The 23311-nt window shown below is 41.9% G+C and overlaps 1 protein-coding gene across 8 annotated transcripts in view; it reads right to left on the minus strand.

Annotated features, from left to right (window-relative positions):
- The window catches only part of DAB1 (DAB adaptor protein 1), a 476209-nt gene that overhangs the window by 18985 nt on the left and 433913 nt on the right, over nucleotides 1-23311 (minus strand). For 5 of the 8 annotated variants that reach the window (XM_074597935.1, XM_074597934.1, XM_074597936.1 and 2 more), the window contains 6 exons: nucleotides 21475-21606; nucleotides 20717-20836; nucleotides 20080-20118; nucleotides 18710-18775; nucleotides 14025-14084; nucleotides 2696-2752 (listed from right to left, as the gene is read on the minus strand). In XM_074597935.1, coding sequence (XP_074454036.1) covers nucleotides 2696-2752; nucleotides 14025-14084; nucleotides 18710-18775; nucleotides 20080-20118; nucleotides 20717-20836; nucleotides 21475-21606 — 474 coding nt within the window. The remainder of the gene's footprint in view (nucleotides 1-2695; nucleotides 2753-14024; nucleotides 14085-18709; nucleotides 18776-20079; nucleotides 20119-20716; nucleotides 20837-21474; nucleotides 21607-23311) is intronic. The other 3 variants (XM_074597941.1, XM_074597940.1, XM_074597942.1) reach the window with 2 other exon arrangements.

A 23311-nucleotide genomic window follows, 5' to 3' on the forward strand; every position in this document is an offset into this window, starting at 1 on the left:
ATGATTCTGTAGGGTATTCTCCATCATGAAAAAAATGAATAAAGCATGAAAAAACTATCCTGAACGGGCCTGGCTGCATTACTGCTCTGCCCTGAACATCAGTGAGCACCAAGCATGATTTATGACCAGTCCTTTTCCCTGGCTCCTTTTCTAAACCTTAATTTCAAGGTCTTAAAACATGGCAGCAGACTGTGGAAGTGACAGAAGGATACAGAAGGGAAGGGCTTTTAAAGTGCTGCCTGATTTCCCCTTGCCCATGGGACAGGTGTGACCTGGATAAGTGGACTTGAAGGAGGATGCACAACTGGGTTATTAAAAGTTTGTGGCTCTATGTTTAACTCACGCTAGAAATGTTTTCTCAGGGCATCCTTCAGTTTGATCTCAAAATAGGTCACCCATACGGGCCTCACTCAACTGGACCAGAAGAGAAAAAGCACCTTCATAATAAGGAAAACCTTGAGTGACTGCATAATCAAAGGTCCTTCACATGTTCTGGAGTAAAATGACTCTCTTCCACCCACCTGCATCTGCAAATCAGTTCATCTGGAGTCCAGGGACGGTAAAGCACAGATCCCTTATAGCTCTGCAGGAAACCTAAACCCTATCTGTCATCCTCATCAGGGTGGCTATCCTGGAAAGCTTTGATGGGAACTCAAGAACTACTCCTCCTTCACTACCCTTGTTTTGCTTACCAGCTTTTCTTCTTCCCCGTACCATAGTCAATCACACCCACACACGTGGGAAGCCACAATTCTCATTATGGATGAGATTTAATGCACGTCTTAACTCAGTTCATTGAATCTCCTCCCCTGCTTAGGCACATAAACCGTGCAGCCTCCTATTACACATATAGGCTTGAAATTCTTTGAGTCTTGACCCGCAAACGTAGCCAACACTCAATGCTTTGGACATTAACCCACTGGCTGGTCAGTCTTTACAACCTAACAAAGGAGCACGACAGCCCTAAAACATTTTTTTCCCCTCCAACCTTCTATTACAAGTGATCCTTTAAGAAATAAGACTATCATTCAAAATATAATAATTTCAAAGGTGTATGCGTTTTTGCAATCCAATCTCTATTCCCATATACAAAAGTAATGCCACAATCGCTTAGACCTGGAATTTTGTCTAGTAGCTTGGGTGAGCCTCGGCTTTAGGTCTAACGACGTACCTAGGGAAGAATTATTTCACATTTCCCCACATCATGCCTTATATCAAATAGATCACATTGCTTTAGCGATATGACAATATATTTTATTCTTATGGGCTTATACATCCCTCTAAGTATCTGTGTGGAAATGGAAGGAGGAGGAAAGAAGAAAATCCACCTTTTCTTCAGGGTACACTGATTCTACTGTACATTACTAAAATAATGCTAGGAGTAGCTTCTGGGGAAAAAAAAAAAAAGCAAAAGCCCATAAGTCACTTCTGCAGTGTGTGCAAACACACTAGGCAAGCATTATTAAAACGCCCAGAAAAGAAGTTGGAATAATGACTACAGCAGCACTTGTCTGGAAAACACTTCAAGGCTCCTGTAGGCACTACTGACTCGAGAGATGCCAGGTGACACCGAATCATTGAAAGAGCCACTTTCTTCTCATCTCTCCAAATTGCTTGTTCGGCACCACCCCTAAATCTGCCCTTTTCCTGCATGACGGGTGAGCTTTTCACTGTTTCCTCCTCTCTGGCTTGCTAAGAAATAGCTTGCGTCCTTTCGAGGAGGCCATGAGCAAAGGCTCCTTCAGCGCTTCCGTCCCAGGTGAGGGAGCAGGAGGGCAAGCCAGGGGGGATGTGGAAGGGCAGGGCACACGTGGTTACAGAGGCTAAGAGGAAGTGTCTGTAAAGTTATACATTTTTTTGGTGGAAAAACTATTATAAGTTTCATATCGATACTGAAAATTGAGAGTGAGTATACTTTTGAACTCAACATTATATGGTATGTCTTTGAAAGCTGGCAACTCAGATCTCTATGCCTCAACGCCCCTGTAAAAGGGGAATAATAATACTTTTCAGAGTTCCTTAAGGTGATGGATCTTTGGAAACTCTTCACAGATATAATTCTGCTAAAGGTCTTAAGAGAAACTCTGCGGATGGATTTCAAAACAGGCAGCTGGAGAGAAGGATATGAAAGCCAACTTCACTATTTGCTGTAATAAACTCCCAGTCATAATATTCCCCAAGAAAAAGGAATAAATTTACAGGGGAATTATTTCTTACAGAATAGCAACCTTATATGCAACAGGAGCTACGGACCTACGTCAGAGAATATAAACAGAAATTCAGTGGGAACACAAATTCATCATTTACTTACTAGAGACAGCTTTAAACAGCAACACTTGGAGACGGGATTTTAAAGTCCCAAATGGTTCAGATCTGGATTCTGGACCTAGATTTTTTTTTTTAACAAAACCCAATTCTCAGCCTGAATAAATGAATGCGTCTTCTCTGACATAGACAAGTTTTATCCACTTGCAGCATATGAGATTCTGGACACCAAATAGTTATCTTTTATTTTTGTGATTTCCCTGTCACCGCAGAACTGATTTCACCCATTATGCTTTTTTAAATTATTCACATCTGATATTAGCTACGTTCCAGTGAAGTTAATCCCAAGCCAAAAATTTCCAAATTGCACTATTCCTATAGACGATTTCATCTATATTTCCTTAAAACATTTTGAGTGTCACAACCTTACCTGAGTGACTGAAACAAGATTTTCATCAATGTCCAGCAATAAGTTTCCATTCTGCAGCTGTAAAGCATGATTTATGAAATGAAATGAATGATTTATGAAAATGACATGAATTCCTGAGCATGAAAATGATAACCTCCATAATTATTGACTTCAGTATTGAAATGAAAACCCTTTCCATCTTGCAGGGAGCACAGATCATGCAGTCAAAACAGTGAGTTTGAACGCTGCTGGGATGGGGGGGCAAACATACACTTTATTTGTGCTAAACCTCATCTTCTGGTGTGTAAGGCAATTTTACCGCTTGAAGCCTAACTATTTATTTTCCCAGATATTTATTAGTTCAGCAATAAGCGCACCCAGTGAGCTCTGATCCTGCTTACATTAACGGAACTTTTCACTGGCTTGGTGAAAGAAAGGACTTAACATCCTCAGGGGGAAAAAAAAAATTGAGTTTTTGACAGCAAAAGCTCTAAAAGCAAGTATCTGCAGATAAACACAGCTTCCTCTTAACTAGGAGAACTATAACAACAATGTAAACATATTTAAGGTGAATACTTCCTTTCCACAGTAATTTTTAAAATTACTTACATAAGTCGATGCGAGTTTTATTTAAATCCATAGTTTCTGTGTGTGTAAATATACGTGGGAGTACGCTGCCCACGCATGCATACACATCTATATCCATCTACATATTTAACACAAACTATCACTTCAGTGCCCTCAGAACGATGTATTTCAGACAACATTTAACGCGGTGTTGGAGATTTGATTTCTTAAGAGACAAACATAACGGCAAGTTATCGAAAATCAAATCTTAGATGACCGAGAAGCTTCATACACGTTACCAGCCGGCAATCCCATGCCATCTTAAAATAAAGAAGTTTAAAAAAATCTCAGACACAGGCTAGAATGCTTTCCCCCACCCCCCTCCAGCCCCATCTCATCACAGGCTTGAAGACAAAAACAATAAAATGGCAAGAGGCAAAGCTAAAGGAAGAAAATGCCATCGTGCACAACCAGGAGAGGACCCAGTCCTGCTCCCTCTTGGAGCTGACAGCGTGTTCCCCCAGCCCCGGGTGTAAGGGAAGTGTGAAAAAAGCTGCGTCCATTTATTCAAAGAACTCCACAGACCTTGAAAATAGTCTTAAATGAAACCAGAAGGGTTTGCACCTTCAGGAGGGACCCGTTTTGGCCAGCAGTTAATCATTTTTTCTTCTGATAGCCCCCTCCTTTAACACCCCCATCCTCCAGCATCCAGGGGTGCGGGCTGTCTCTCTGCAGCAGATCCTGCCCCCAGCCAGGGGCTTCCCGGAATGCCCCCCCCCAGCCAATCGCTCTGTGAAACCAGCTGAGAAATACCCGTGTCTCAGCACAGAGGAAACATGCGCGCGGCGTTCAACGGGCCATTAGAAATTCCCACCTGTGCTACAGCGGGACCTCGCAGAAAACATTTGCCCAGCATGTCACGGCACGTCCCCAAGTGCCCAATTATCATGTAGCACTTGAGCTGCATCTTCCATCAGCCCGTGTTCCGCATCACACGCTGGTGAGGAGACACATCCTAAGGGTGAAATATCCCCGTCTATTAGAGCATGGAACAGCCTTCAACGGTGACCACGCACCACGGCTACTGAGGGCAGAATTTGGCCCTCCGAGCCTTCCTCAGGTTCAGCTTTTCGATACGAAGTGCTTAACCTTCGCAATTAAAGCCGACAATCCCCTCCCTCCTTCCCCAGCACACGACAGAAAATAACCAGAAGCCTGGAAAGACGCTCCAGTCCTTGATCTTCCTCTAGGATTGCTGCCTGTGGATTTCTCCACAGGGTGATGTAAAAGCTCGCTTTAATTATTCAAAAACGCATCTCCTTGAGTATGAAAACACCCCTACAGCTTAGTCACCCAGGAACACACCAGTCACTGGCGACCAGCCGCGCAGACCGAGGCGGAGGGAAGAGTATTAATCCTTGTATCGCGGCGACGTTAAACCCATAATGAAAGCTCCATCTTTCTATACAGGCATGTGAGACATACTGTAAATCTTTTAAACATGAAATATGTAAATCTGGCTTCTTAAAGCAGCAGCAGGCTTTTTAAACCACTCCAGCCAGTAATGAAATTCCTCACGACACTATTCACTAAGGAAAAACATTTTGTCCAAGAGCTGGAGAAAACCCAAGAGTACAGAAGCAACGGTAAGAGATAAGAAAACTGCAGCTTTCACAAACCTGAATCGAAAATGATCTTCCCCCACTACAGTATTGCCTCTGCTTGCCAACTAATCAGAAAAATATCTTTTTCTAAGCAATGCAAAAGTTCAGATTTTAAATGAAAAATCTAAGACAGGCCTCTTGTGCTCACAAAAGTGTGAAGCACTTTAACTTCTTTCACACCCGTATATATAAACAAGCCAGAATATTCAACTTCTGTTACTCAGCATGGTTCTACCAAAGGCAAGGGATCTACGCTGACTTACAGCATGAGAAAACCTGCTTAACATTGCTATACTTTTGCAAACGAGATGACAAAAGTAATGTCTTACAAAATGCTGAAATCTCAGAGAACAACGCAAAGACAGTGCTTAAAAAGCACGAAAAAAAATACACAGTAATTAACTTGTTTTCTGATACAGAGCTCAGCAAGCAAAGAAGAGTATGAAGGGTACTAAATAGTGCAAATAACCAGCAATTAGTAATTAACCCTTGAGCTGGGTGTTAGCTATTCAAATCTTTTCAGACAGCAGAGGGATTTAAACTCGGTTTCCTGCACGCGGGGTAAGTGCCCTACCACTCGGCCCGGTAGAGAAGAAGAGGGATCATCCAACCGCGCTGCCTCTCTGCATTTCCAATTCCCTTTTTCTAATAGATATTTCACACTGGAAGTCTCATGACAAGTCAAACGGTTAGTCAAACTAAAGATTTTTGTTCTTATTTTAGTTGAAAATGTAAATATTTTGGCTATGTCAACTCTTTTTTCTGATGGTTCCCATCATTATTTTAGTTAAGCAAAGCTCCGGTTATTTGCACAACCTTATACACCGAGTGTTGATACTACTACGAGCTCCACGAGCTGCAAGCAGCTTGCTAATTAACTACAATTCATTCTAAAAAACAACTAGAACTGTAACGAAGGAGCACGTCACAATCATGACTAAAGTGATCATCAGTCAAACCAGGTCTCGTAGGTTGAGCCACACTGAAAACAACCAACAGACATATTGTTTTCCCGCAAAACTACTGTTGGATTAATGAAGTAGCATGATAACTCATCAAAGAATTGCTCAATTACTTCCTAATTAAAGGGAATACACTGAAGAATATGCGTGTGAAGAAAAAATTGTCAATGCTGTTGCAATCTTCAGCCTCCTACAGATCCTAAGGGTCCTCAAATGCCGTAACCTTTCCCCGTTACAGGGGTAACGGCAGCCACAACGTTGCCATCAGCCCCGATTTACACAGGTATGGCCGAGCACAACCTTTTAGTTGTAAGGCTGCTGTGAACATTTAGGGTGATTCCCAACCGGTACAGGTCACATCAGCCACATGGGCTGCCATAAAACTACACTGGATGTTTTTTATCCGAAATAACATGCCTTTGGGCATCCGTCACTTCCACAGGGTTGGAATCCAGGGGCTCAGAATCCCATGGGACACGGGAACCCTCCTGTTTATAGTTTCTCTTTTCAGTTTCATAGGGTAACTCCTACTTGTTAGGAGCACTCTTCTTCAGGTAATTCTTCTCCTCTATATTTTTATTTGAAGTAATAAACCTAAGCACTGACTTTAAGTATGCTCTACCCAACTACAGGGTAGCCTTGAGCTCCATGGCATTCACCAACTGTCCAGTTGCCTTTGCTTCTTCACTGGGAAGCACTGGATGCGCTGATTAAAAATGTTGTTAGTCAACCCTGTACAGCTAAAGAGCTGGGATGGTCAAGGATAATTGACATAATAGATTATTGAGGAGCGCTTGAGCGAATCGCTTCACTGTTGCTCGCTAGCTTCCTTTAAAGTAAGGATCTCCTCATACGGTCAAAACATGCGCTTACTTGTTTGTTTATTTTCTCTTCATTCGAAGGGAACTTAATTCTGAATTCCCTGTGTTCTGCAGGTATTTACTCTTAGAGGAAATGGCATTTAAAAGGCTTCAATTACCACTTTTCTTTGTCAGACTCTAATAAATCAAGAGTCCAAAAGAGTGACTCTAGGTTAGAGCCAGACCCATGCTGCCTACAGGCAACGCAACACCCAAGATAATTAAACTTCCCAGAGCCCAGAGGATGCTGGTGGAAAGGTCCCAGCCACATGGTCACCTCCTCCACATCTTCTCCAGACCCCACGTGGTGGGTTCTGAGCGCATGGTATCCACCATGCTGTACACCGGTCACGTCACGTGTATTTGAAAGAAACGCTGCAAGCCCAGAAATATTACTATGTTGTTGAACTAAACACTGAGGCTTTCAAAATGTTGACACAAGCTACAAAAGCTGTTGTAATTTACATTTACTATGCACTAGCAGGTCCTGGCATCTGTCTTCCAGAAGCATAAGCCTGGCTTTAGATTTAGGTACCCTTACAAACACGTGCAATTTATTGCACGCGGTTGATGCAATGCAAAGATATTAAAATGAAACATATTTTTCCATTCAACAGAAAACTGGAAACAAAGGGGAAGAGCAGAAGATTTTAGCTGATAGGGTGGCAAAAGCCAGCCTGCACCAAATTTCATTTCAGCCTGAGGAAGGGTGTCCGAGCAGGAGAATCAGGGACCAAGGACAAGCTGCGTGGCCAGGTTTCCATCCAGACTTATCGAAGACACATCCAATGGCATCAGTGGCACTTCTTGCCTGAACATCGATTTCTGAAAGTAATGCCCCTTTTGTTCCCTGTGTGCAGCTCCACCAGTTCTCCCTGGGGAAAATGGGAATGAGGACAGCGGCACAGGATACGGGAAGAGCTCAGATGGGGAAAGATGAACTCTTTAATGTTCTCTTTAACTCTTTTAACTCTCTTTAAACTCTTTAACTACGGCACCGCCTGGGTGGCACAATGCTGCCAGCCATGGTGACATGTTGATGGCTTTCTTTAGCTGCAGGTTCGAGAGACAAGTGATGATAAGAATCCAACTTCCATGGGAGAGCAAAACTCCACTTCTAGACTGTGACAGGAGAGACACCTTTGGATGCTGGCAGGGAATAAACCTAACAATGGAAGGGAATTAGAAATAACCCCAAATTTACTGTTTAAAATACAAGGCACAGTTACACAGGTCTATCTAAACCTGTTTGAAAACAGGTTTTCAAAACAACAGGTGACCGGAGCTATAACCAAAAAACCACATTATTTCTAATTTTATTATTGAATACCACGTCACCGTAGCACTTTTGTAACCTGAAATCTCCTTGAAACATCCCTGAGGGTGGCTCGTTCCTCTCCTGGGAAAAGAAACACGGGGGCTTGAGCAAAGTCTCAGACCCAGCCCTTCACCTCAGCTGAAGCTGAACAGGGCCTGCGAGTGAAAATTCAGGTGTTTAGGTGTTTTTTGCTGCGGATCCACTCCAAACTATCAGCTGCATAGCTGTTTATGCCAGTGCTGAGTGAGGGTAAAAGGCTTTTATTCAGTTTTTACTTGCATTTTGCACAGGTATAAACAGAAGCAGAAAGTATAAAAGAGAAGAAGATGAGGCCCATGGGTCTTGCTGAAAGGAAGGAAAAACCACCTTGACGTATCTCAGTGACCTTCTACAATGCAGAAGTAATTAAATCACAGCTGATGACAGACCTTGACGAGTAACACGCATACCTAATGCAGTCTAAACGCAATAGATGTGTCATCCAAGGTGCCCAAGGAACCAAACAAGGGTCTGCCTCTCTCCTGCATCAGCCAGACCCGACGGAATGCAGGACCCTCTAACCCCAAAGGAAGGAGGAAAAACCCCACAGGTGGAAGTATCTTACGACATGACAGTGCAATGTCAGCAACATCGCTGGACATCACCTAACAGCATCCGCTGTGATTGCCCACAGGATAACACGGGGCAGGGGAGGCAGGTCACGAGGGGGATGGTACCCACACAGCAGACGGAAACAAACGCTGATGTGCGGAGAGGCTGTTAAAATGACAGCCTCCTGCTACAGCACAAGTCTCACTCTTGAAGACATGTCTCTGACAACAACACCTCACCTTCAGGGCTCAGATGTTACCTTTGGTGCAGTGCTAATTGTTTCCATTATAAGCCAGCATCAGAGTTAATATTGGTATTAAATCAAAAGACAAGCTGAGAGGAGGCACACATGGTGCAGAGGTGCTTCCAGCGCTGCACAAGATCTTCTCAGAAGACTTAGTCCAATGTCTACATTACAGATACCGGTACGTATATTCACTTCTATCTAAAAAAATAGCAACGACCTACTAAAACACCAAAGAAACTCATGCCACGCAACATTATCTTAACAAACTCATATATTTTCAAACTTTGCAACAGGTAGCTGTTCCTGTTAAAAATGCACATCCCACACCGCCACGTTAAACCCCATATGTGGGGCTTCATTGAGTGTAGCTAGGTCGGGGCATTTGAACACAGGTGTCTCTTTTAGCAAAGGTAAATAAAACCTGAGCTTCGCCAGCTCAGGTGGTCAGAGACTGGGCCCGTGCATTCTCTTCCTTCTCACATTGGAAAATTTGGTCCCGAAAGCCTGAGTGAGGAGGCTGAAGTCAATGTCTCCGGTCGTTTCTCTAAAGCCACTGATGCAAACTTAGGGAAAAGCCAGAGTTACAAAGCTCTTCTCCAGACCAAGTGTCACAGGAAGAATTCTCTTCGTAGAGGATGGTGAGAGTTACCTGGAAAGCTGCTCTGAACTATTTTATTGCCAGACATTTTCACGTCCTGGACATTTCTCCAGGGACTGACTTTCTGAGTGAGCTAGTGGAGCCCAGGGCTGCCCATGCCTTCCAGATGTCCCCAGGCACAACTCCTCTGACACGAGACCTAACAAATCAGACCTGCAAACGGCACTGGAATTCCAGCCAGAATTAAGATTGAGCTTTCCCAAAGGCAGGTTCCTAGTTCGGGCAGCCCTTACGGCTTCTAGACCTGAGTGCGCTCGGGCCCAACCCAGCTTCATCTGCTCCTCCCATGCCTTGCCCCTAAGGCAGCCAAATTCCTCCCTGTCCATTCCACCCTGGTTTGTTAACATTTTCCACCTCGTCAGTGCTAGCCTGATGACTGCCCGCATTGTAAGGCATCAGCTATAATGCCCTGAGTCTTTATACAGCAGTAAGATGAGTTGTTTGAAAGCCTTCATAAAATTGTAAGCAGATAGTTTAGACATTTTGATGAGAAGAGGTTTTATTGTGATGTGACTGACAGTCTCCATGAAGGGTATTTACAGTCTGCCTCTTATTACTAAAAACACCATGACAGGTAGAACTTGATGTGGATGTATAATGGGGAGACGATGGGAAATTATGACAAAAAGAGCTCATTAAACATTTCACTTTTTTAGAACAGTTAATTTCACATACAGAACTACAATTTCTAAGCGGAGCGTGTGCCACTTAACACAAGCTCTTTGGGGTAAGCTTGCTTTCTTTGTCTGGCCTGATGTCTATGCTCGGCGAATGGAGAATAGGAGAATTGGTCTAAGAAAGGAGCAGAGAGAAAACAGGAATGAATACAAGAAGTGTGAGTAGATACAGAGAAAGGGAGAGATACTGGGAGGATACTGGACATCATGAAAAACGTTACGTTTGGAGCTGAGCTGCATGCCCAGCAGGGGAAATCTACAGGACAGTAGGATTTGCTGGAAAGGGATGCAGCAAAGAGATGGGAAAATACAAGAATTACACTGAGTAAGCAATCTTTGCATCCCAATGTCAGAGAAGCGACTTGGCAACCAGCCACCACTCATAATTGAGTTCAGTGGGTAGGTTCAAATTCTGAGATCCGAGACTCACTCCTTTCCGCCTCATTTGCACCGTATTTACATTACTTGATATCAGAGATCATGAGGAGTCACACTATAAAGTACTTTGACACCTCCTGACAAATGGCCTCACACAACGGCACGGCATTGTGTAGGTACATCGGCGCTCTCGATGCCTATACAATCTTGAGTACTTCTGCTTCATGGCACTGCCAGGAAGATGCTTCGTGCCTTCAGCCCCAGTGGGATCCCATACGCACACAGGAAGCAATACTTGCCCAAACAGTCCTGGTTTCTTAAGAATCATAGAATCGTAGAATTGTTAGGGTCGGAAGGGACCTTAAAGATCATCTAGTTCCAACCCCCCTGCCATGGGCAGGGACATCTCCCACTAGATCAGGTTGCTCAGAGCCCCGTCCAGCCTGGCCTTAAAAACTTCCAGGGATGGGGCTTCCATCTCTGGGCAACCTGTTCCAGTGCCTCACCACCCTCATGGTGAAGAACTTTTTCCTAATGTCCAATCTGAATCGTCCCATCTCTAGTTTTAATCCATTCCCTCTAGTCCTACCATTACCCGACATCCCAAGAAGTCCCTCACCAGCTTTCTTGTAGGCCCCCTTAAGACACTGGGAGGCCACTATAAGGTCTCCTTGGAGCCTTCGTTTCTCCAGCTGTAGCTTATTGAAAACCAGCATGAATTACACTTCCCAGTTTCAAAGTAACCTTGGAAAATGGATTCTGGCTTTTAGCTTTCACACTGGTAGATCTCACCTCACCGAAGCCTAACTATTTAGAAGTTATGATACCTGCAAGTCATCTAAACTTCCTCTGCAGCCACAAAAGAACCATGGCCAGACGTATGTTTATTTCCACCTGCAAGGGACACCTCACGCAGACAGGAGGAACTTCCCCGTGAAGCGACTACTTCTCTCCACTGGCTACAGAGAGACAAGAGCGCAGGGCACCTAGATGACAACTTCGGTATCCCGCAACTTTTATGCGCAAAGACTAGAGACAGCTTGCCTGAGAACACACCAGAGGAAAACAATCCCAAGATGGAAAATTGATCTCCGTCCAGGGAATGTGGGCAATTCCGTTTGAACTCAAGCAAAACTTGCTGCATTGTTATTAAGTGTTGCATTTATTGTCGGGAAAGAGAATTCATGGTGCCTGAAACCTATCAGGAGCTACAAAAAGTTTCTCGCTTTATTCATCCGTTATGAAATTAATGAAAGCAAGATCTCCTAATAAAGAAAGTGTCCTTATATGTTTAAACCAGGTAGATGAGCTACATTATTTGCCCTCAGATTGAATTTTAGAGGTTTATATAATAATGACAGCTATAAATTGAAAAAAAAATTATGGCAAGTGTCTCAATGACAGAGAGTCTTAGATGTGGAAGGGTGAACAATAAATCAGATGGGCAGTGGAATATTAAATTGCTAATTTTAAGAGCTATTGCTGCTTTTCTTTTTTTTTTTTTTAATACATACTAATAAAAAGGTGAAACAAAAATCTCAGCTACATATTTCTTCCTCTTCTCTTTCTTCTCTTTTTCTTCAAAAAGTATGTAACTTGTTTGGAGAAAATGTCCTAATCACTTTAAATTTAACCACAAAACAGCAAAAAAAAACAATAAAAAAAATTAGGTCTGCAACCAGCTTCATGGAGATGACAGATTAAATGTATTTGATGATTACAGAGTAGGTTCCATATGCCCCATATCTCACAGTCATGCTCTTTACCAGGACAGTCTAATACCAAAGTGTCTGCAGACAGGATTGCAAGTGTACTGTACACCCAGTCATACCCCAACGACCCAAATTACAGACTACACTCAGAGTAAATTTGAATCATCGCTGAAGGAATAATAAAAAAGTCACAGGAAATGTACAGCGGAAAAATTGTAACACTGAACTATATGAGAAACGAGTGAAAAATCTACAGCTACCCCTTGTCCACAAATACCTTAATTAGTTATGCACCATGAGTTATTTTACTAGATTCTCCCAGGCAGCACGATGATGCCTCCCCTCCTCCCTGTGGCTTATCATGAAATATTTATGGCAAGTTTTGTTTGTTTGTGCAAACCACAGAAGTGTCACAATTCAGGCCCCCATCCAGCCCCTCCCCTGCATTTATCTTTTTCGGTCGGCATCTCGATCTCTGTGAGCAGCCCAAGCTCCGCAATTTACCACATCCTTATGCGAAAGGAGTCTCTCTCTCTCTCTCTCTCTCTCTCTCGCATACAGGCAGTTTTCCCATGCTTACAGCAGACTGAAATTCTTGACCTTCTCCTTTTTCTCCATTCTCACACAAATCCTCAGCAATATTAATTTTCCGTATAACCAATGCAATCGCACAATTTCTCAAGGTATTTATAACCTGCCCTGCCCTTCAGCAAACGCATCCTTGTTGCTACGGCATCTGCCACTCCTCTTCTTCTCTCAACTACCTGCTACCATTCCTTATACGTTCTGGGGATAAATGCTTCACACCTCTTCAAAACGCTAATACACAGAAAGGGAATGGGGCCATTTGGATACAACAGCATCTTGCCCCTATTTTTTAATAGAGTAAACTATCCATGCAAGGCACGGGACAGAAAGAATTAAGCTTACAGTCTATATTGGCCCTCAGTCTCTTGGATACTTAGAGCACTACAGAAACAATACATAGCAATACTGGGAGGAGATCTCCTTGTGCTGATTCCAGCCCATAATAATCAGGAAAGCAGTGCGATACAGAGAGCAAAGTTTCTGCCACTTAGGAATTCGTTGAGTGAGGTCTTTTTGCACACTGTTTAAACCAGCATTCTGACATACCTTTTCCTAATGCTACTCCTCTCGACCTCCACTCTATCCAGACCTTGCCTCCCCTGCTGTCCTACTAAACCAAGGTGTAAGGAGCACAATATATAAAGTTCGACTCCGACAGAGCGCACGGGGGAGAAAATGCAGCCCATGGTCACTCAGAGTGAGAAGCGTTGAGTAACAGAGGAACGCTTCCAATCCAGGCAGCAACAATTCATGCATCAACACGCAGAAGGCTCATTGCCGACTCTTAACCACAGATAACACAGTTTATAAATCATAGAATCATAGAATCATAGAATTGTTGAGGTTGGAAGGGACCTTTAAGATCATCGAGTCCAACCTTTAACCTTAAATGGTGACTTCCATAAGAATGAGTCGGGAAAGACAGAAAGGAGATTTAAGTAATGAATGAGATGGATAGAAGTGACATTACAATCCTGGTTACTCTGAACCAACCCAATCAACCCATAACACATCCCTGATAAAATTCCCATCACGAGGAACGTACTAAATGTTACATACAAGAATGAAAAATCACAGAAGCTACGAAACGCATCTTCTTTACTGCATATAAATAGTGATGATACTTACACTTACAGGTTGACTTTTTGGCACATCATAAACACCTTCCTTCTTTTGGCTGGTAGGAACCTGCAACAGCAAATGAAAACCAAGGTCATTACCCAAGCAGATTTGATGAAAAATTGAAATCTGCAACTGGTATTTACGTACAGGGTAGTCATTTAATACTAATGAAAACAAGGATGGTTCCCTTTTCATCCAAGTAGTACCATTAACGGAAATGATACGGGAGAAATAAAACATCTATCTGAATTTTTTAAATCCTAAAGCCCAGTAGTATTCAGAAATGAGATTTTCATTCTCAGTTAGGTTCAGCTTCATTAAGTCCAGTTACACTTGGATCTCCTTCCTACTTTAATGCTTGTTTTTTTCATTTTCCTGGGGGGTTAGAAGATGCACATGGAAGTCATGCTCAGGTCAGTATGTCACCTTCCTCGATGGCAGGGAGCCAGAGCAGAGCTACCCATCTGAGGGAAAGAAACGTTTGGCCTATGGTGTTAGACTTCTTCCTTCCAATTCATTTAATAATCTAAGTCAAATAAAGCCATAACACGTACCCCTGCAGTGATGGGGCCCTGCTGCTGCTCTAAGCGATGTTTGGTTACAATTCTGCAATTTTACTAAGGAATTACCGGCCTGTCAAAGCCTGACAGAGCCAGGGAGCTGCAGTCAACAGCCTTGTGTGGACAGGGGCTGACGCACTTAAAAAATTTTGGGTGAGTCTTCAGTTCAGTCAACAGTCACGATTTACACCTTGGGCATTTATAACCTGCTCAGGTAAATTCAGTTGCTTTGTAACGCTGGGCTTTGCTTACCTAAGGACTGCACAGGTAAGTTAAATTTACGTATTTTAAATAATTTGTGATTATATTTCTTTTCCGTCCTAGAAGCACTGAAGGTCTTTTGTAAATGATACAAGCAAAAAGAACAGTAAAAACCTGCTCCTCTAAAGAGACACGAATGGTCTAAGTAAACCAGTGCTGCTTCTCCACGGAACAAGGGCATGCCGCGTAAGAAGGTGACATTTCAGACATTAATGAAACCTCCCAGGTTAACAGGAGAAATAATACTGCAGCTGTGGCAAAAAAAAAATAAATTATAAGGTTTTTGGTTTTTAAGGCAATAAATATCTTAGAGTTCCGATACTAGAGTAGGTCTGGTTTAGGGGAAGCTGTTACTTATTCATTGAGATGTGCTATTGTTCCTTATTCGGTACAGTATGTCAAAAACTCTCTCTACTGTTCAAACATTCTCCTGCCCGTGTTTAAATGTCAAAGTCTTCACTTTGGTGCATCTTTAACTTGGTTAAAGAGCATGAGTGCAGAACACTCACAGAAACTGAACGAGCTTTTTAAAAGATCTCCTCTATTCCTATCTCAGGAATGACTTGCTTGCCTTCGTTTTCTCCAAGTACCGTCTTCTACCACTAAAACCACCTATGACATTAGAGAACCTGAAACTGGTAAGAGTGGAACAACTCAATTTCATGGAAATAAAGTGCTCTCTTGTTACAGACTGTTAAGTGACAGTGCAAGAGCAGAAACCAAGAATGGTGTATTTAGTAAGTCACTGCAAAGTTTAGTCTTCATAAAAAGAGGACAAACATGGTAAGATAAACTATTTATAAACTATTAGTAGCACTTTTTTTTTTTTTTTTCTCTGTGGAAAGTTTCCCCATCGGTCAACTTCTCCATGAAGTCACCCCAGTTTGCACATTCCTATCCACAGCTTATTATGGAACGAGCCTTTCCCTGCACTATCGATCCCCCTTTCTCTTACTCCAGCTTATAATTACATTAGAAAAAAAGCTTCTGACTTCTACTATCAAGACAGAGAAACTTTTCTGAAAGACATCTTCCTCTCCCCACTCGGTACCGCCTGTCTTCCTGTTGTCTTTTCTTACCACGTATCATCCCGCTTTTTTTGCATCGCTACTGAGACTGGGGGTCTGCAAGGGATTTCTCCTGCTTTTCCTTTGACTGGCAACAGCAGCGAAGGGGTACCAGCACGATCGCTGCTGACAGCTCTGGCTCTGTGACAGGCTGTGAACCATTTTGACGTACTTGCATCTTACCAGCAATACAAGCACCGCAGCTCAGAAACCCCCCATCTCAGACTGTCAGCTCCTGATGGAGCAGAACTTGCCACTCCGTAGAGACCAAGCGCTGCCGCATCCACAACGCAAAACCACCTAGCAAAATCCCATCCCCACCTCACTAAAACAGCCGGCAGGAAAAGAGATGCTATCAAGAAATCTGACACTAGGTGAGAGGATCGGTACATGCTCAGTCATCAAATCCTTGCATAACTCACACATTAGAGCAACTTACATGGACAGACGATATTAAAAGAGGAGACAGACAGAGACAGTCTTCGGGGTAATGCATCAAAGAAAGGTGGCAGACAGAGAAATAACGCTCAAAAAGAAGAGTGTGACCTCCACTATGTTAAAAAGAAATTTCTCTAATTGTCCCTTCCAGCACACATCTTCCATCTCCAGTTATCCACTGGGTAGGAATCTTTTCCACCAAGGGAGAAGTGAATTCTTTGCATACCAGCTCTTGGTTGAAAAACCAGAGCAGCACCAGAAGATTTGGCAAGGCTGAAGTGAGGATGCATGGGGTTACTGGGCAAATGCATGGTTACTATGGGGAAGGCTTTGTAGTAGTAAATAATAGAAGCCGGCACCAATTTGCAACAAACTGAAAAAAAAAAAACCAAAAACCACCTAAAACCAAACCCAACCAAAACGTAAGAGGACCTTCTCTAATTTAATTTTTAATAGTAGCCTGCATGGTTCTGAGATCATCAAGATCTCGTAAGAGAACCAATTTTGCCAGTGATCCGAGGGTAAGATCTGAGCTGAGGGAATCCAGATTTATGGTAAGGCAAGAGCACACCAAGTCCATGGGTACTTGGAAGCTCCAGCTCTGGGCAAAACTACAGCAGCCATACTTAAGCATGTGTCAATTACAACAGATATCAGAAAAAGACTCCCAGCTCCCCAGTCTCAGCATTGGCCGGATTCAAGGTACTGCCTGTAGCAAATACAGAAAATGACGATGTTAGACGGCATATACTGAGAGTATGGTGTATTAATGACGGGTATTTTCTGTGCGTCACCATGGGAGGAAACACTTCTCTGGTGACTTACAGGACAGTGGCAGCGGTACCTCAAGATGAGGCAAAACCTCACTATCTGCTTCTCATCTTCCGTGTCCATTTTACGAAAAAGAAATTGTCCAAAGACCCCCTCCTGTTCTTTAGGTCATTGCTCAGAACACAGTTCCTCCTTCCTCCCTGCCCACCAGTTTGCTCTAACCTCTCCAAGCACTGTGAGCGACACACCATTTTGCGTGCTTCCACCGGTACTTCTCTCCATCGTCACTAAAAGCTCCGCACTTCGAGGAACAACAACCAGGAATTTCTCACCTGAATGTAGTTGTCACAAGAATTTTGTTTCTAGCACGAAACTGACAGCTAGAGTAGTCATTAATTAAGGGATTGCTTTCCTGAAAACAGTCAAACTTTCAACACCATGCGGTAGAAAACTTTCCACCGTAGGCATACTCTCACCTTGAGAGCTTTGCATGTCTTGGTCTAGAGAAGCAGAAAGACGCAGGTTCTAGCGTGCGTGGTGGGGTGCCGGGAAATCAACAGAGACAGGTTAAATGAATCTCAGCTTAATGACCCTGTGATGGGGTCTATGAGATGGTTACTTTCTAATGTTTAGCTTGCATTTCCCTTTCCCACTTAGCTTCTTTCTATTTTGGCTTACAGCTACTCTACCCTTTCATTTTTTCTATTATCTTCCCGCCTTTTCTGTTACTTAAAAAGATACCTTTCCCTCTTTTTTTTTTTTTTTTGTTCTATGCCTGCTCCTGTCTACCTTATAAAAGCTTTTCCTATTAGCGGATCAACCTCTAGTACAGCTAGATGAAATGCTTAATCACTGCTTGAGTCTCCTTCCCCTCCATATTAAATGATTTCCTCAAATCGCAATTTTCTCACAGCATACAGAGCTTTCTGTCTGTCTCCAGATTTGCCTCTAGTACGTGCTACAAAATGAATTACATTATATTTTAATAAACCCTGCACCAATCCCTTGAGGATAAGTTGAACGACAAAAGATTATTTTATATTGCTTTCAACGCAATTTTTTGTCAGTGTGAAGAACGCAAGCTTGGGCTCTAACGTAACATACGCACTCGGAAAATATCTTCCCCAGTCTGGGGGATAACCATCGGGAACTCAGAGGGTTTGCTCAGTTATTTCCTTGGTTAGCCACAACGAAGAGCACTATCATCAAAATGTCTTTCCAAGAATTGCGTGAATGGTCTGCCCTCCGTGAGATTTCGGTATCCGTTTCTTAGAACAGGTGTAAAGAGTTTCAAAAAATTAACAGAAAAAAAAAAAAAAGAGAATCCACTATTTATCACCTTATAGGGGGTACTCAAAAGTTTAAGACCGTTCGTAAGTTGAGAAAGTTAATAAAATGTGCAGAAGCCGAAGCGACAAACAACAGAAAAATCACACTGAGACTGGGCAGATTATTCATGTTATGTCACCAGAATGAAATGCCAGACATTTTCGTGATGAATGGAAACTAATAAAAGTGAACTAGATATGAAATGTACTTTGCTAAATGCTTGCAATCGTTGCAATGAAAACACCGAAGTTAGCGATTTCTATACCTGATAAATGTTTTCTTCCGTTTCAGGCTCACGGATTGGCTCGTGTCCAGCCTCAAACACAATGTACTATTACACCAGCCGCCAGAGAGGAAAAGTCAAAGATGAAACAGAAGGGAAAAAGGCGATTTGGAATTCCACGTAAAAACATAGGCAGGCATTAAAGAAACAAGCTCAAAGTACAGGCTGGCAGCAGGACAACCGGTTTGTTGGAAAGCGCAGGGTAAGGTGGTTTCATATTTCATAAACCCGGCAATGAATAGACCTAAATCTCCTCTAATGATCATTAGAGCAACTTCCTAATTCTTTCTCACTAGGGAGACCGCCTGTGGCCCGATATTAATTTTCTGAAGTCAATGTGAATTTTGCCTCTTTTACATAACGGCAATTATTTCCACGTATATTTATTATCTATGAATAAAAAAGCTAAATCCAAACTGGGAGAACAGGCTGGTGCTCACGTAACAGGCCACATGGCAAAAAGCTGTCACAACACTTGTCATTTTCAGGTTCTTGCTTTATTGTGAAGAGCACAAAGTAAAACTCTTGACATTATAAAAGCTGAATAGTAATTTAGGGCATCCTAATTCTCATCATCTTTCTTGCTGCACCTTAGGCACTGTTCAATATTCACTAATGGTTGAATCAGTTTCTTTCAACGTGCCTCCCACTGACATCCTACGTGGAAGAACACAAAATCTCCAGGATAAAAAAAACGTAAACTATCACGTATTTTGTTTCAGCACAAAAACATGAGAATGAAATTACATCTTTTTCTTCTTCACACTCAGTAGGGTATCGGACATGAATATATTGACATATTTCTGATAATCATCTTTGCTCCCAGACATTTTGCTTGGATGAAACAAGACTTCAATTTCAGATCTATTATTAAATCATAGCCCAAATGCCAACAAGGGAGTGCGTTAGAACATCAGTTCCACTGTTGTTTTTTTTCCCAAATATTCACCCTCTGAATTAAATACTGGCCCCATAAAAGCCAAAACCAAAATGTCAATTTATTGACATATTGACATATGACAAGATGTCACCTTCCTTTTTCTCAAAGCAACCCTCCTTCAGTTAGAGTTTGTATTAAAAAATGATGACAAATCTCATTTGGAAACTTCAAATCTGGACTCACAAGCCACATTTTAGGAAATATTTAATCTAATATTTCTATCAGACATATTGTGCCATTACTTACAGCTTAATCTCTAAATATGCTACTTTCCGTAAAAATCTCACAAGTTTCTCAGAAGACCTATCTCAGTAAATTTCAAACCATCTTGTTAAAGGTTTTGGCTGTGTTTGAAGACAATATATATCTAGTCATTTCTGAAACTCCAAGGCCATACAGCTTCAGAAATTACCTGGTATACAGGATCTTCTACATCTTCTTCCAAAATTGTCTACAGCAAAGTAAGAGGACAGGCAGTAAAAGCAAAGAACATAAACAGCAGAGATAAAAGAACTGTATTCAGAAATTAAAGGACAGCAAAGAAATAAGCCAAATGGGCAGGTAAGTATAAAGTTTTCTTTCTTTAGCATACAGATAAAGTCACATTATTGTACAAAGTAACTTTATTCAAGTTTCATCCGAGTTTAACAATCTGCACCTTATTTGCTTTGATTCAAAAACACACATTCAGAAGTATAGTGAATCTTCCCTAAAGTATTAGACACCGTTAAACACCTGACTCACAACACATTGACCTTCATTAAAGTTTTCCTCCTGAATTAGAACAAATACTACGTGGGAAATGAAGAGATCATTTCCAGTCGCTAGACATGTTCATCACACGCTAAGCGATAGCTCTCATCACTGTTTAATCCTACTTCTGAGCTCACGAAGGCTCTTAGGTTCGCATTTGTCCATTTGAAGCTAGCACCGTTCGAACCCATTGCTGTTAAGAAATGCTGAGGATGCTCAGGGCCTCTTGGGAGCAACTTTGGGGGGATACTTCAAACCACACTTTTCTTGGCAGTAGGCTAAGCTTATGCGTGTACCTGGTATACCGCTTGTTCACACTGTTTGTCCTTTTGTGCCTTTTTTTCCATTTCTTCCCTTTGTTTCAGTTCGTAGATGAGCTGAAACAGGTCTCGCAAGTCCAGAATTACAGGTTCAGCCTACGGAAGCAAAAACAGGAAGGAAAGTTTCTATATGGGAAAATATATTCCTCTTACCCCGTCCTGCTGATAGAGCAGTTAGAGCATCTCCACGGTTGGAGAGAACTTCATATAGAATTGATTTCTACCTTAGCATCCAGGCTCGGGTTAATTGCTATCAAACTAACTATATTTGCAAATTAATGATAATTATGATTATTAACATAAAAGGCGTTATGATTATAAAAGGCATATATATGAATGTAAAGGCATATTTATTAGTGGTCTCTCATACAATGGAATTACAGTAAACTATAGGCAAAGTACATATTTGGTATCTATCGCTTTCTGTTTGAATGAGTATAGAAATAAAACCAAACTTATCTGTATCCAGTCTAGTTTAGTTAGAAAGCAAAGCAATAACTAGTTATAAAAAAAAAATAAATAAAAAAATCATGAAGAATCAGAAATAGTGAAATACGTTCCCTTTTTCCCAAGCTGGTCCCAATAATTTGCCATTTAAGAGCATGTAGGCAGACACTGGTGACAATTCCAGCACAACCGTAAACAACACAAGATTGGCCTCTTGAACAGCTTCTAACGAACACGGCTTTTCTGTTGAGTTACGCTGTGGAAAACGACAGTGATCTGATACTTACTGCCTGGGCTGTTTTTATTGCCACAAATCTATGATTTCCCTCCTTTCCGCATACATATCCAAACGCTCGATGGTCTGTGATATCCTTTGCGATGTATGAAATTTCATGAACTGCATGGTGGTGCTGTAGTAGCTATTAAAAACAAAAACAAAAACCACACGGTAAGAAATATCCATCAAAATGTTCTAGTAAAAAGCAGTATAATTTCTTTTTCATCGCGGCTTTACCTGGTTCTCAATGCACCTATGGAATTAAACCAAACGTAACCTTGTATCAAAATCAACTAATACCTGAACTCTTCAAGCCTATTCTCTTTTCAAAATCTAGCCAGGCTTGACTTGCTTTAATAATTTGATTAAAAGCTTCAACAGAATATTTTTCTTGCTGTCTTTTGGTGAGATGGAATTCAATAGAAAATATCATGTTACCTAGTTGCTGCCTACGCAGCATCCCAGGTACAGAGCCAATGTTTGTAGGTATCTAAAAGAAGCAGCAGCAGCTACCCGTAGCTCCGTACAGGGCGAGCCTGGGGACAGACTGATCTGCGGGGGCTGCAGAGCTGGAGCTCAGATACCCAGTTTCTCAAAGAATCGACACCAGACTTGCTTTATCTCTGCAACACTCGGCATCAGCCAGCAAGCCGTATTTCATTTAAAGCAGCACCATGACTCCAAAAATTTATTTTTCCCATAAAATTCACTGGAAATCAATGCTAACGCAAAAGTTCACATTTTATTTAAAATCCCACTTTGGTTAACTGGAATTATAAAAAGACTCAATGTTGTTTTAAATGTACGAATAAAACTCTCCCCAGAGCCAGGACGGGAATCTGAGACTCACAGGCTCCTATAAGCGTGTCTCACAGTGCCAGCATCTTTCTCGCTTGGGCCTAAATAGTATTTTATTACCAAATACTTCAGTATTTCTACTTACAATAATGCCCTTGAAAATTTTATCTAAAACAACCTATTAGTATGAATTTCTACCTTCTGATATATTGACCCGCTCTTGTATCATCTAGGGATAATGTTATTTCTGAGAGCAGGCAAAGCCTCACAAAGAATTCTTTTGAGGTCCAGATCCCTGCTGCTTTTGAGAAAAGCACATTTTGAAAATCAGCGTGGTACCAGGCAATCTCTAAACAACCAGTTATTTTTAGAGTTTAAAAAAAAAAAAAAAAAAAAAAAAGACAAACCAAAACATTTTAAAATTCAAAACCGGAGAGGACGCGTGTGTGTAGAAGAGAAAAGGCTGAGCGCGTGCAGGGCGAGTGACAAGCGATGAGACTTCAGCTGAACACGGACTGAAATTTAACAGCATGCAAGAGACGGATGAGTCCATATAAAACAAGAGACTGGACGTGTTTCATTTTCATTTCGCAGTAAATGACTCCTAACTTCCCAAGATCAAGACTGCTGGCTCGTAGGGAAATGGAAGTGTTGCCATTGACTCCAGGCTGAACGTGGCTAAGCCGAAGGTGCGCTTCAGATGCTCCCAACGTGTTAAGCGTTTAAAATTAATGATGGGATCCTATTTAGATAATACAGGGATATTGATTTATTAGGTTTTTCTGAAAACCAAGTTGCATGCTATCTGTTACAATGAAATGAAATGTTCCCATCTCTCCATTCTGCATATGACAGGGAACGCTATCTCTGGCTCCTATTAAATCAAAGTTCTTTGACATTGCTTTATTGATTGCAAGACAGCGTTTTCACCGAAATTAAACTGTGATCAGATTCCTTCCTCATGGAATTAAATTTGAAGATCGTTCTACCATGGAAAAGTATCACCCACAATGTAAGACAGCAGATGGAGACACTCCAATTTATTTGGG

Source organism: Larus michahellis, chromosome 8 (genome assembly GCF_964199755.1).
Source record: "Larus michahellis chromosome 8, bLarMic1.1, whole genome shotgun sequence".
Classification (NCBI taxonomy): Eukaryota; Metazoa; Chordata; class Aves; order Charadriiformes; family Laridae; genus Larus; species Larus michahellis.